The sequence below is a fragment of the Capra hircus genome, chromosome 25 (assembly GCF_001704415.2).
Source record: "Capra hircus breed San Clemente chromosome 25, ASM170441v1, whole genome shotgun sequence".
Taxonomy (NCBI): domain Eukaryota; kingdom Metazoa; phylum Chordata; class Mammalia; order Artiodactyla; family Bovidae; genus Capra; species Capra hircus.
Window position 1 is genome coordinate 22,474,663 of NC_030832.1, and position 12,832 is coordinate 22,487,494.

At 45.1% G+C, this 12,832-nt stretch overlaps 1 protein-coding gene across 1 annotated transcript in view; it reads left to right on the plus strand.

Moving 5' to 3' along the window:
• Window positions 1–12,832, plus strand: part of SLC5A11 (solute carrier family 5 member 11) — a 57,472-nt gene that overhangs the window by 22,239 nt on the left and 22,401 nt on the right. Inside the window, exons 6-8 of the mRNA XM_018040994.1 lie at window positions 8,769–8,873; window positions 10,403–10,508; window positions 12,176–12,256. Coding sequence (XP_017896483.1) covers window positions 8,769–8,873; window positions 10,403–10,508; window positions 12,176–12,256 — 292 coding nt within the window. The remainder of the gene's footprint in view (window positions 1–8,768; window positions 8,874–10,402; window positions 10,509–12,175; window positions 12,257–12,832) is intronic.

A 12,832-nucleotide genomic window follows, 5' to 3' on the forward strand; every position in this document is an offset into this window, starting at 1 on the left:
AGATATTTTTAGCTGATGGTTTCTATTTTCTCTGTGAAGTAGAAGATGGTGTCATTTGCTGAGAGTGAGGAAGGAACTTGTGTGGTCGAAGGTTAAGAAGAGGCATGAAGAACTGAAATGATTGCTGTGGTTTGTAATAGAGAAACCTGGGGACTACCACAGTATCACTGATTGGGGGGCTGATATCTGTATTGTGAATGTCATGCCGTTAAAAGGGCTGAAATTGACAGAGTCGTGCTGCTGTGGAAGGATCTCCAGGCTTTATTGCTCAATAAAAAATTCCTGTGGCTCCAGACATTCTTTGGTCAACATTTTATTCAAAGGGGAGATGAAGCTGATATTAGATAATAAATGCTACAGTGCTGAGGAGCAATAAAAAGCTACCCAATCCATTTCTATTGGGCAATAAAATAAACACAGAAAAGTGATAAGGCACAAACGTGGTGCTTAACAAATTACTGTAAAATGATTTCCCAGATCGAGTCACAAAGTGTAATACCCTCCCTCACGTGCCTTTACCAGATATCATTGTCTTCCTTTCTTTGTGACTTTCACTGAACTCACTCCCTTACTTTTCTTTACCATGCACACCCAAAAAATATGGTTTAATTTTCCTTTTTTGGAATGAAATATAGTACTTGGAATCATGGGTAACATTCTTTCCTTGCCTGTACCTGGTTAATTTCCATTGCTATGTAGTATCCCGAAGTATGATTATATTCCAATATATTTGTCTCTCCTTTTGTTCACAAGCATTTAGGTTGTTGCTAATGTTAGCCTAGAGGAGAACGTGGCAACCCACTCCAGTAGTCTTGCCTGGAGAATCCCCATGGACAGAGGAGCCTGGGGGGCTAAGCCGTACCTGGGGTCGCAGAGTGAGACATGATGGAGAGACCAAGCACAGCACAGCACAGTGTTAGCCTGTGACGGGCGGTGTTGCTGATAACATTTTTACAGATCACTTATTTATTTTTGGTTGTGCTGGGTCTGCGTTGCTGCACGTGGGCTTTCTCTAGTTGCGCTGAGTGGGGCTTGTTCTTCGCTACAGTGCATGGGCTTCTCATTGCGGTGTCTTCTCTTGCTGCAGGCCACAGGCTTTAGAGTGCAGGCTTAGTAATTGGGGTGCATAGACTTAGCTGCCTCCCGGCATGTGGGGTCTTCCCAGACCACGAACCCATGTCCCCTGTGATGGCAGGTGGATTCTTAACCACTGGGCCACCAGGGAAGTCCCGGTGACATTTTTATACAAGTGCCCTGATGAATATAAACATCATGTTTATGGAGAAAAATCTAACTATAGGTGGGATTTCTGGGTCATTGGATGTGTTTATCGAGTTTGGTTAGACATTGCCAAATTTCTTTCCAGAGTAGCTCTATCAGTTTATACCCCCAGCAGCAGGGCGTGCAAATTCCCTTTGCGCCATTGCTCTATGTCCTTGCCGATACTTGGTATTTTCCAGCTTTAAAATTCTTGCCAATTTGGTGACTGTGTAGTTTACTCCCTGTGCTTTCCGTTGGCAAATCTGTTTATATATTTTCTGGCCGTTCAGATGTCCCCTTTGGGAAAGTAACATGTCTAGGGCTTTTGCCAACTTTTCTCTTATGTTCTACAGTTTCTTCTTATTGATAGAAGTTCTTTGTACATTCTGGAAACAAGCTGATTACCTGTATTGCAAGTATCTTTGCCCCCTACTCTGTGGTTTGCCTTTTAACTCTTAATGGTATTTTTTGGATAAACAGATCCTTTTAAAAGCTATTTTATTCAAGTATGGTTGATTTACAACATTGTGTTCATCTCTGCTGTACAACAAATTGATGCAGTTATACACACACATATATCTATATATTCGTTTTCATATTCCCTTCCATTACGGTTTATCATAGGATGTTGAATGTAGCTCCCTGTGCTATGCAGGGGGACCTTGTTGTTTATCCATCCTACAGATGAGTTTGCATCTGCTAACCCAAATTCCCTCCCCCGCTCCTCACCCTCTTTGCAACCACAAGCCTGTTCTCTGTCAAGTCTATTTCTGTTTTGTACATAAGTTCGTTTATGTCGTATTTTAGATGTCGAATATGTTCTACGATATTCGTTCTCTCTCTGGCTTCACTGAGTATGATCGTCTGTAGGTGCATACATGTTGCCGCAAATGGCATTATTTCATTCTTTTTTATGACTGTGTGATATTCCATTGCATACATATATCACATCTTCTTTATCCATTTGTTTGTCGATGGACATCTAGCTTGCTTCCATGTCTTGACTGTTTTAAATAATACTGCTGTGAACATGGGTTGCATGCGTCTTTTTGAATTTTAATTTTTTCTGACATACATGCCCAGGAGTGGGGTTGCTGGATTATACAATAACTCTATGTTTAGTTTTCTAAGGAAACTCCACTTCCTTTGTGGCTCAGCTGGTAAAGAATCTGCCTGCAATGCAGGAGACCTGAGTTCGATCCGTGGGTTGGGAAGATCCCCTGGAGAAGGGAAAGGCTACCCACTCCAGTATTCTGGACTGGAGAATTCCATGGACCTCGATTCCATGGGGTCACAAAGAATCGGACACAACTGAGCAACTTTCACTCACTCAAGGAAACTCCGTGCTGTTTTCCATAGTGAGTGTACCAATTTACATTGTCATCAATAGTGTAAGAGGGTTCTCTTTAGCAGATCTTAATGTTAATGTTGTTCCATTTACAATTTTTCCTTAATTACTGCCTTTTATATCTTATTTTAAAATATTTTCCTATTCAAAGGTCAGAAAGATATTCTCCTATATTACCATCTAGAACTTTTCATTTTAAAGTCAATTACCCACCTAGGATTGACTTTTGTATACCATGTTTTGAGACTAGGATAATGCTAATTTTATCCATCAAGAAAATTACAGACCAATTTTACTTTTGAATACAGAAAATGACTCCTACTCTTTAGAGATCCACCCTGCTCTCCAGCCACAGTATACTCCTGTCAGCTCATTCATTTATTCGTTCTTTGAAGAGGGATTTATTGAGCTGTATGAGAACTGTATTCCAGACAGTATTTAACAGTTCCTCATCCTCATCAGGCTCTCTGCATCACCAGCCTCATGCAAAAGTTTCCCCTCTTTTGTAAAGTTGTCCTTCTCCTCTGTGGTTCGGTCAGCTCCTATCATCTGGCCAGTTCCTGCTTGAAGCAGCTCTTCCTCCAGGAGGCCCTGTCTGGAGGGCTAGCCTTTCTGGTTAGGTTAAGTCTCCTTCCATTTGCCATCGTGGCTGCTTTGTATTTCTTGTGTGATCATCAAATGAATACGCCTCTCCCATCAGACTGTGTCTCTCCCACTATACGTTCTCAACATTAGCAGTGGTGACATTTGGGGCAAGCTAATTCTCTTTTTTAAAATATCTATTTATTTGACTGTGTTGGTCTTAGTTGCCACACATGGGATCTAGTTCCCTGACCAGAGACTGAACCCAGGCCCCCTGCATTGAGAACGCAGAGTCTTGGCTAATGGAACACCGAGGAAGTCCCTGGACTGGGATAATTCTTTGCTGTGTGTGTGTATACGCATGTGTGAGGGGTGGTCTGTGTATTTTAGGATGTTTTTTCAGCATCCCCTATCTCTATCCACTAGATGACAATTAGTGTTAGTGTTATTCGCTCAGTCGTGCCTGACTCTTTGCGATCCCATGAACTGCAGCCCACCAGGCTCCTCTGTTCATGAGATTTTCCAGGCAAGGATACTGGAGTGGGGTTGCCATTTCCTTCTCCAGGGGATCTTCCCAATCTAGGGATCGAACCCGGATCTCCTGCGCACGCAGCAGCAAAGACCCAGGGCAGCCAAAAGTAAATAAACAGTGTTTGATACATAGTGGATACTTGAAAAATATTTGTTGAAGCTACTCAGTAGCAGGGTCCATGATTTCAGAAGGAATCAAAAGTCAGGATGAGCGGACATTCAAAAGAAGAGGCACCATTTATGGACTAAAAATCTCAGTCAAGTGCCAAAGCCAGGGTCATCAGGCTGAGCAAATGAGACGGTGGTGTTGATGAAAACTTTGGGGATTGGAGGTGAATGGAGTCCTGGAGGTGATGAGGTTTGGATGCTGGCCAGAGAAATGAGTTGTTGAGGTGGAAATGCCTGTCTGTTGTTGGAGCTAAGACACTGTACAAGGTGTCCCATGTAGGTTCTCTGCACTGTCCTTGAAACTGCTTCCAGACTGGAGGGAAGCCTAGAAAGAGGGCAAGACCACAAAGGAGCTGAAATTCTCATTGGCTGCTGAACAGGGTTCTGGGGAGTATTGGGGTGAGCTGAGGTTGCTGTGGCTGATGGCATGGCTTTCCGAGGAAGAGGGAGGGGTTTCCCATGAGGACAGAGTGTGGCGGTCTGGATCTGATTCAAGGGAGAGTAAGACAGATGCTGACGTCCCCTCACCACCCTCCATCCTCAGGAGATGAGGAGCCACCTGAGCATGGAGCTCAGGAGGTCCTCTCTCAGGGCAGCTGTCATTGGCTGAGTTTATTTCCTGTTAACGTTCACCCAGCAACACTCATAGGGTGGTTCCTGTGTCAACAGTCATTCACATCTCTGTCTCTCAACCTTGTTTCCTGGCAAATTGCCTTCTCAGCCACTTTACGATAAACAGCCTGGGCTCTGCCTCCCATCTGTCAGCAAGCACCACATTTCTCCCCATAGTTTGATTTCTAGATACCAGTGCCACTCACTTTCTGATGCCTTTCATGCCTCCTTCCTCTCTTAGCTCATTAGAAACTTCCCGCATGTAGCAGGCTGTGCAGCTCTCTGTAGATCGAAATGGAGATCAATTGATAATAAAGGCTGTCAGCCAAGGATAGGAATGTCGCTCTCCAGCAAGACCAGCTGATGGTTGTCATCACAGACCAGAGAGTGATGCCGCTTGAGCATCTTTGGTACACTTATCTGAATGGGCCGAAGCTTTCATGCTCTCTCTCTAATTAGCTCTGACACCATCACCAGAGGGCTTCCCAGGTGGCTCAGTAGTAAAGAATCCGCCTGCCAAGCAGGAGATGTCGGTTTGATCCCTGAGATAGGAAGATCCCCTGGAGAAGGAGATGGCAACCCACTCCAGTATTCTTGCTTGGGAAATCCCATGGACAGAGGAGTCTGGTGGGCTACAGTCCATGGGGTCGCAAAAGAGTCGGACACCACTTAGCAACTAATGAACAACAATAAACCGTCAGCAAGAGTGTGTCCATTCAGTACGGTTTGATTGAATCCCTCTGTGTGTTATTCCCTGATAGTGTCAGACTTTACCGCCATGTGCTTCAGGAAAAACCCGTTTGCCTTGCAACAAATCAGAAGGTTGAGATAAGACATTCACCGGGGTCAGAATCCCTAAATGACCTTTTAGGGATGGGGGAGGGAAGAGATACTTTTCAAGTTTTTAAAATTTTAAGATGTTTATTTATTTACTTCTATGGGCTTCTCTGGTGGCTCAGTTGGTAGAGAATCTGCCTGCAATGCGGGAGACCTGGGTTTGGGTTGGGACGATCCCTTGGAGGAGGGCATGGCAACCCACTCGAGTATTCTTGTCTGGAGAATCCCCATGGACAGAGGAGCCTGGTGGGGTGCAGTCGATGGGGTCACAAAGAGTCGGACACAACTGAGTGACTAAGCGCATACATATTTATTTCTAGAGTTCAATTTTTTGGCCAGTATTTTATTATGAAAAGATTTTCAAACATACATTAATGTTGAAGTAATTTTACACTGTACACCCTTAGAGTCTTGAATATCCAGGTTCTACTATTAACAATTTGTCGTTCTGTTTTTTTTTTTTTAATTTATTAATTTGGCTGCATTGGGTCTTGGTTGTGGCAGGCAGGATCTTTAGTTGCAGCGTGCAAACCCTTAACTGTGGCGTGTGGGACAGGGGATTTCCCAGACCAGGGATTGAACCCAGGTCTACCGCGTAGCCACCTGAGCACCAGGGACGTCTCAGTTTATCATTCTTAAATCAAGTCTGGCCATCTGCTTTCTCCCAGTCTCCCCTCCGAGCTTCTGCCTTCACATCTGACCTTGGGATGGATGGATGGCCCTCTGTTGGCTCATGTTTGGGTACCCATTAGTCTCCTCCCTGGGTTGGACTAGGAAACATCCAAGCAGCAGCAGCCTGGAAGAGGGGCTGCAAACATTTCTGTGAATATCATCAGCATTCTGTCCTTCTCCATCTGAGATCTAGGATCTCATGGAAGAAAAGTTTTTGGTTTGAGGTTATTTTGTTCAGACACAGTATCCTCTGAACCCAAGTCTGGGGGTACAGTGAGGAGACTGGGAAAGGACAAGCCATCCTCCGAGGAAAGTATCACCCAAATAATGGTTCTCATCAGCATGACCCAGCCCCTGGGGTGCCCCATATGGCAAGGACACCCAGCCTGGGACCACCCATCTGGACCGTGGGCGAGCCGCTCACTCAGTGCTGCCCTGGTCTCTCTGCTGTCTCCGGAATGTGCACGTTTTGCGTTTAGGAGTCTGTGTTTCTGGTAACCTGGTTAACAGTTTAGAGCAATTTCCCCAAAGTTTAGAGCAAGGACAAATGGAGATTCTTGAGATGATTTATGCATTGGATATGGAGCCAAAGACACGGAATCATCTAGTGAAGTTATTGCCTCCTCCACTGTCTTTAGTGAGCTCAAGGGTAATGTCTCATGATGGTGTTAGTGTGCTCTTAACATCTGTCCAACACTTTTCTGATGACTTTTTTTTCAAAGAGTAGGTTCTGGGCCCAGGATTTTTGGTGTGCAAGAGGAAGGCGCCAGAATGAATAGAACATAAATGAGTTATTTTATTATCAATGTGTATATTTTTGCAGGCTTCCTTAAGTTTAGGATTGATTTTTCCATTTTACAGCAGTGATTTGCATTGTTATTTATAGATGTGAGTGTGTGTGCATGTGTTCCGTTGTGTCTGACTCCTTGCGACCCCATGGACTGTAGCCCACCAGACTCCTCTGTCCATGGGATTCTCTAGGCAAGAATAAAGAATACTGGAGTGGGTTGCCATTTCCTTCTCTTTTTAGATGTTTCAGTTCAATCAGTTCAGTTCAGTCGCTCAGTCGTGTCCAACTCTCTGCGACCCCATGAATCGCAGCACGCCAGGCCTCCCTGTCCATCACCAACTCCCGGAGTTCACTCAGACTCACGTCCATCGAGTCAGTGATGCCATCCAGCCATCTCATCCTCTGTCATCCCCTTCTCCTCCTGCCCCCAATCCCTCCCAGCATCAGAGTCTTTTCCAATGCGTCAACTCTTCGCATGAGGTGGCCAAAGTACTGGAGTTTCAGCCTTAGCATCATTCCTTCCAAAGAAATCCTAGGCCTGATCTCCTTCAGAATAGATTGGTTGGATCTCCTGGCAGTCCAAGGGACTCTCAAGAGTCTTCTCCAACACCACAGTTCAAAAATCAATTCTTCGGTGCTCAGCCTTCTTCACAGTCCAACTCTCACATCCATACATGACCACAGGAAAAACCATAGCCTTGACTAGACAGACCTTAGTCGGCAAAGTATGTCTCTGCTTTTGAATATGCTGTCTAAGTTGGTCATAATTTTTCTTCCAAGGAGTAAGCGTCTTTTAATTTCATGGCTGCAGTCACCATCTGCAGTGATTTTGGAGCCCCCCAAAATAAAGTCTGACACTGTTTCCACTGTTTCCCCATCTATTTGCCATGAAGTGATGGGACCAGATGTCATGATCTTCATTTTCTGAATGTTGAGCTTTAAGCCAACTTTTTCACTCTCCACTTTCACTTTCATCAACAGGCTTTTTAGTTCCTCCTCACTTTCTGCCATAAGGGTGGTGTCATCTGCATATCTGAGGTTATTGATATTTCCCCCAGCAATCTTGATTCCAGCCTGTGCTTCTTTCAGTCCAGCGTTTCTCATGATGTACTCTGCATAGAAGTTAAATAAGTAGGGAGACAATATACAGCCTTGACGTACTCCTTTTCCTATTTGGAACCAGTCTGTTGTTCCATGTCCAGTTCTAACTGTTGCTTCCTGACCTGCATACAGATTTCTCAAGAGGCAGGTGAGGTGGTCTGGTATTCCCATCTCTTTTAGAATTTTCCACAGTTTATTGTGATCCACACAGTCAAAGGCTTTGGCATAGTCAATAAAGCAGAAATAGATGTTTTTCTGGAACTCACTTGCTTTTTCCATGATTCAGCAGATGTTGGCAACCTGATCTCTGGTTCCTCTCCCTTTTCTAAAACCAGCTTGAACATCAGGAATTTCACGATTCACGTATTACTGAAGCCTGGCTTGGAGAATGTTGAGCATTACTTTACTAGCATGTGAGATGAGTGCAATTGTGCAGTAGTTTGAGCATTCTTTGGCATTGCCTTTCTTTGGGATTGGAATGAAAACTGACCTTTAGGTGTTTATTTAAATGTAAACATGATAAAGCTATTGTCCTTCAATTTAAAAAATAAATAAATATAAAAAATAAACATGAGTTGGTTTAAAGAAAAACATTGTTTTATAGAACATTTATAAGTTTTATAAAATAACATTAATGACACAGATGGCAAAAATTGGGATAGGATATACATTTGGCATATATGATAGTTAAGTACATAGCTCTTCACAGAACCGCAGTTCATCCTCACCCCACCCTTTGGTCCCCATTTTCTCCTCCCTCTTAAGTCGCCCACTGAGAATCCCAAGAAGACCATCTGTGCTTCTGAGTTTGGGGAGGAGGTGGGGGGAAGGGCTGCTGGGTGGCAAAAGCTCAGCTCTTGTCCCCAGGTCACCACAATGCCAGAATACCTACGGAAGCGTTTTGGTGGCAACAGGATTCCCATCATCCTGGCTGTGCTCTACCTGTTTATCTACATCTTCACCAAGATCTCGGTAAGATGGGGACGTAGCAGGTGAGACGCTCATTACAGCTCGTTGCTGGTGGCATCCGCTGCCCATCCACATTCTTCTCTTATTGAGGAAGCTTCTGGGAGGTTCTAGGAAGATGGGAGGGGTGGGGGCAAAGGGCAAGCAGGGGCCGAGGAAGTACAGGGAAGAGGTGGAGAGGACTCCTCCCCCGTCTCCTGCCAAAGCTTCTTCAGCAACATCTCAGGATGGCACCTGACACTCAATGGGACTCTGAGAGCCCTGGGGTGAGTCTGCCATTTTCCTCCTGGGATCAGGCAGTTATCAGCTATGAGTCACGTGTGCTGGCAGTCATTCAACCTGCCCCACCCTGACCTTTGGATAGGCAGATCTCCTGGAAAGCAGCCAAGAACAGATGCTTGGCAATCTCCAGGAGGTGTGGCTCGGCCTGACTCACAAAGATGCCATCTTCTCTTCAATCTGGAACTGGGGGAGACCTTGTCCAGTGTGAGGTGGCGTAGGGCGGGGTATAGGAATTCCATTCAATTCAAACAACAATAACTGACTCTCTGCCAGCTCCAGATGTGAAAGAAAGACTTAGAAGGACAACACTTGCTCTCATCCTGGTGGGAATCTACAGACATGGGGAAGCCTTCCCAAGGGAAGTTACGTGTGAGAAAGATGCTGAGAAGATATAGAGAAAGAAGAATTGGCATTCCAGATGGATGGACAGAACAAGCAAGTTTGACTTGTTAGGGAAACAGGGTGTGTTTCAGCATGCCTGAGGGACTGGGAGCATGAAGTGAGTAAAGGAAATGAAATCAAGTGGCAGGCAGACTGGGAAGCACCTGGCATAGAGCTCTACCTTATTTGGACATTATCTGAGGGGCTCTTGAGAGTCCCTTGGACAGAAGGAGATCAAACTAGTCAATCCTCAAGGAATATTCATTGGGAAGACTGATGGTGAAGCTGAAGCGTCAATACTTTGGCCACCTGATGCAAAGAGCCAACTCATTGGAAAAGACCTTGATATTGGGAAAGATTGAGAGCAGGAGGAGAAGTGGGCAACAGAGGATGAGATAGTTAAATGGCATCACTGACTCAATGGACATGAGTTTGAGCAAACTCTGGAAGATAGTGAAGGACAGGGAAGCCTGGTGTGCTGCAGTTCGTGGGGTTGCAAAGAGTCGGATACAACTCAGCAATTGAACAACAATCTTAGGGGCAAAAAGGGAGCCACTGAAAAGTCTGGATGAGGAAGAGAGGATGAGATGATCATGACGGTATTTGATAAGGCTGCAGTGTGGAGGATGGAGCGTAGGCAGATCAAGAAGAGAAGCAGGAAGGCCACTGAGGAGTTGTATTGCCTAGTGAAGGGATCTCAAACATAATCACCCATAAGGCTCCCATTTGAGACCCTTGATCTGGGAAGAGATGGGTGAAGAAAGGACAACATATGATGTTTCTGTGTTTCTCAGAATCAAGGCTAAGGCCTGAACCTGGGGAAACTGTGCTAAAATGTCCATTCATTCATACACCCATCAACTTCTCTCTAGGTTGACATGTATGCAGGTGCCATCTTCATTCAGCAGTCTCTGCATGTGAATCTCTACTTGGCAATAGTCGGGCTGCTGGCTGTCACAGCTCTATACACCATTGCAGGTATGACTGGACAAGGGGTGATGCTGGGAGAGGTGGTGGGCAAGGGCTGTGGTCCCTCCAGGTCCCTTTTCCTGGCTGGTCTTCCGATATTCCAGTATGCTAAGACCTTGTTTTCATGAACTCTCAATCTGTTACCCTGGAAGATATGATTTCTCTTGGCCATTGTCCAAAGGAAAAAGATTGTCTGATGGAAGGCATGTACCATACCTGCATAAAGCTATTTTCCATTTATTTCTTTAAGAACTTTTCCTTCAGTTCAGTTCAGTTCAGTCGCTCAGTCGTGTCTGACTCTTTGCAACCCCATGAATCGCAGCACGCCAGGCCTCCCTGTCCATCACCAACTCCCAGAGTTCACTCAAACTCACGTCCATCAAGTCAGTGATGCCATCCAGCCATCTCATCCTCGGTCGTCCCCTTCTCCTCCTGCCCCCAATCCCTCCTGGGATCAAAGTCTTTTCCAATGAGTCAACTCTTTGCATGAGGTGGCCAAAGTACTGGAGTTTCAGCTTAGTGTCATTCCTTCCGAAGAAATCCCAGGGCTGATCTCCTTCAGAATGGACTAGTTGGATCACCTTGCAATCCAAGGAACTCTCAAGAGTCTTCTCCAACACCACAGTTCAAAAGCATCAATTCTTTGGCGCTCAGCTTTCTTCACAGTCCAACTCTCACATCCATACATGACTACTGGAAAAACCATAGCCTTGACTAAGACGGACCTTAGTTGGGAAAGTAATGTCCCTGCTTTTGAATATGCTGTCTAGGTTGGTCATAACTTTTTCTTCCAAGGAGCAAGCGTCTTTTAATTTCATGGCTGCAGTCACCATCTGCAGTGATTTTCCTTAGAACCTACTAAATGCTGAGCAGGTGTATTCAGAAGCACTGTGCACAGCTGGACCACAAACCACTGCAATTTTGGAGCCTGAGGCTCATCTTTTCCCCTAAGACTTGCATCCCAGAAGAGTGGCTGGTGGGGAGCAGAGCCTTGATATGTACCTGCTTCTTCTTTTTTACAATATTTATTTATCTGACCGTGCTGGGTCTTCGCTATTGCACACAGGCTTTCTCTAGTTGTGGTCACTCTCCAGTTTCAGTGCATGGGCTTCTCATTGTGATGGCTTCTCTCATTGTGGAGCAAAGGCTCCAGGGTGAGAGGGCTTCAGAAGCTGTGGCACACGGGCTTATGCTCTGCAGCATGTGGGATCTTCCTGGACCAGGGATCGAACCTGTGTTCTCTGCGCTGGCAGGCAGATTCTTATCCACTGGGCCAGCAGGGGAGTCCTAGACTGGGCTTCTTAAAGAAGCACAGTAGTCTTAGGACAACACAAGAACAAGAGCAGGGGCTGCAGGGGCCTCTTGAGGCCCAGGCTTGACGCTCCATAATATCCCCCTCCCGCATATCTATTGGTTAAAGCAAGCCATTTGGCCAAGCCACATTTAAGAGGAAGAGAAATCAATTTCACCTCAATATGAAAGGAGCAGCAAAGCTACACGACAGAATTGGCAGGCACATGAAAAATGGGCACTGTTGTGGCCATCTTTGCAAAGAGTCGACACTAAGACCTCTGTCCTATCAAGTCTTGAATTTCAAAGTTTCCTCTGGCACCACCAGAGTAACTCCTCTCCATCAGAGTACCTGACTATCACCTCTGTGCTCATCTCCCCTCTAGGTGGCCTGGCAGCTGTGATCTATACAGATGCTCTACAGACTCTGATCATGCTCATAGGAGCACTCATCCTGATGGGCTACAGTAAGTGGGGTCCCAGGGTCATTTGGGTGGATGACAGCACCTCTCTCAAGAAGGGACATCTGCTTTCTTCACAATTTCAAACCCAGCTGGGGATTCCTGCTTGAGGCATTGGTTATTTTAGCTGGAAGAGAGCTGTGCTTATCATGGAAACTTAACTGTTTCTTAAGGAAAAATTAATAGATCTTCTTATACTGGTGTGGTAAATAACTAAATAACAAAATAAAAGGAAGTAAAGGAATCGTTCTTCCTTACAGGAAAATTCCAATTAATAAATGCAGGTGGGGTGAGGGAAATAGAACACCACCATTAGAACACCCTAGTAATAACAGCTACAGGCAAAAGCCAACGGTAAATGCTGAAGTTAGCAAGTGAAAGTTTATGAAGAAATAGCATATTTGCTTGGTCTCGAAGCATCACACCCAAAAGATTTATTAATTACAAGGGGACATACATCCACTTTACAGTGGAGAAACATGGCACCACTGCACTAAATGACCAAGATATAGTAACTGATAACACAATAATCAGATGTACCTATATGTAGCTCCTGATATGGTCACTGAGAAGGACACAGAA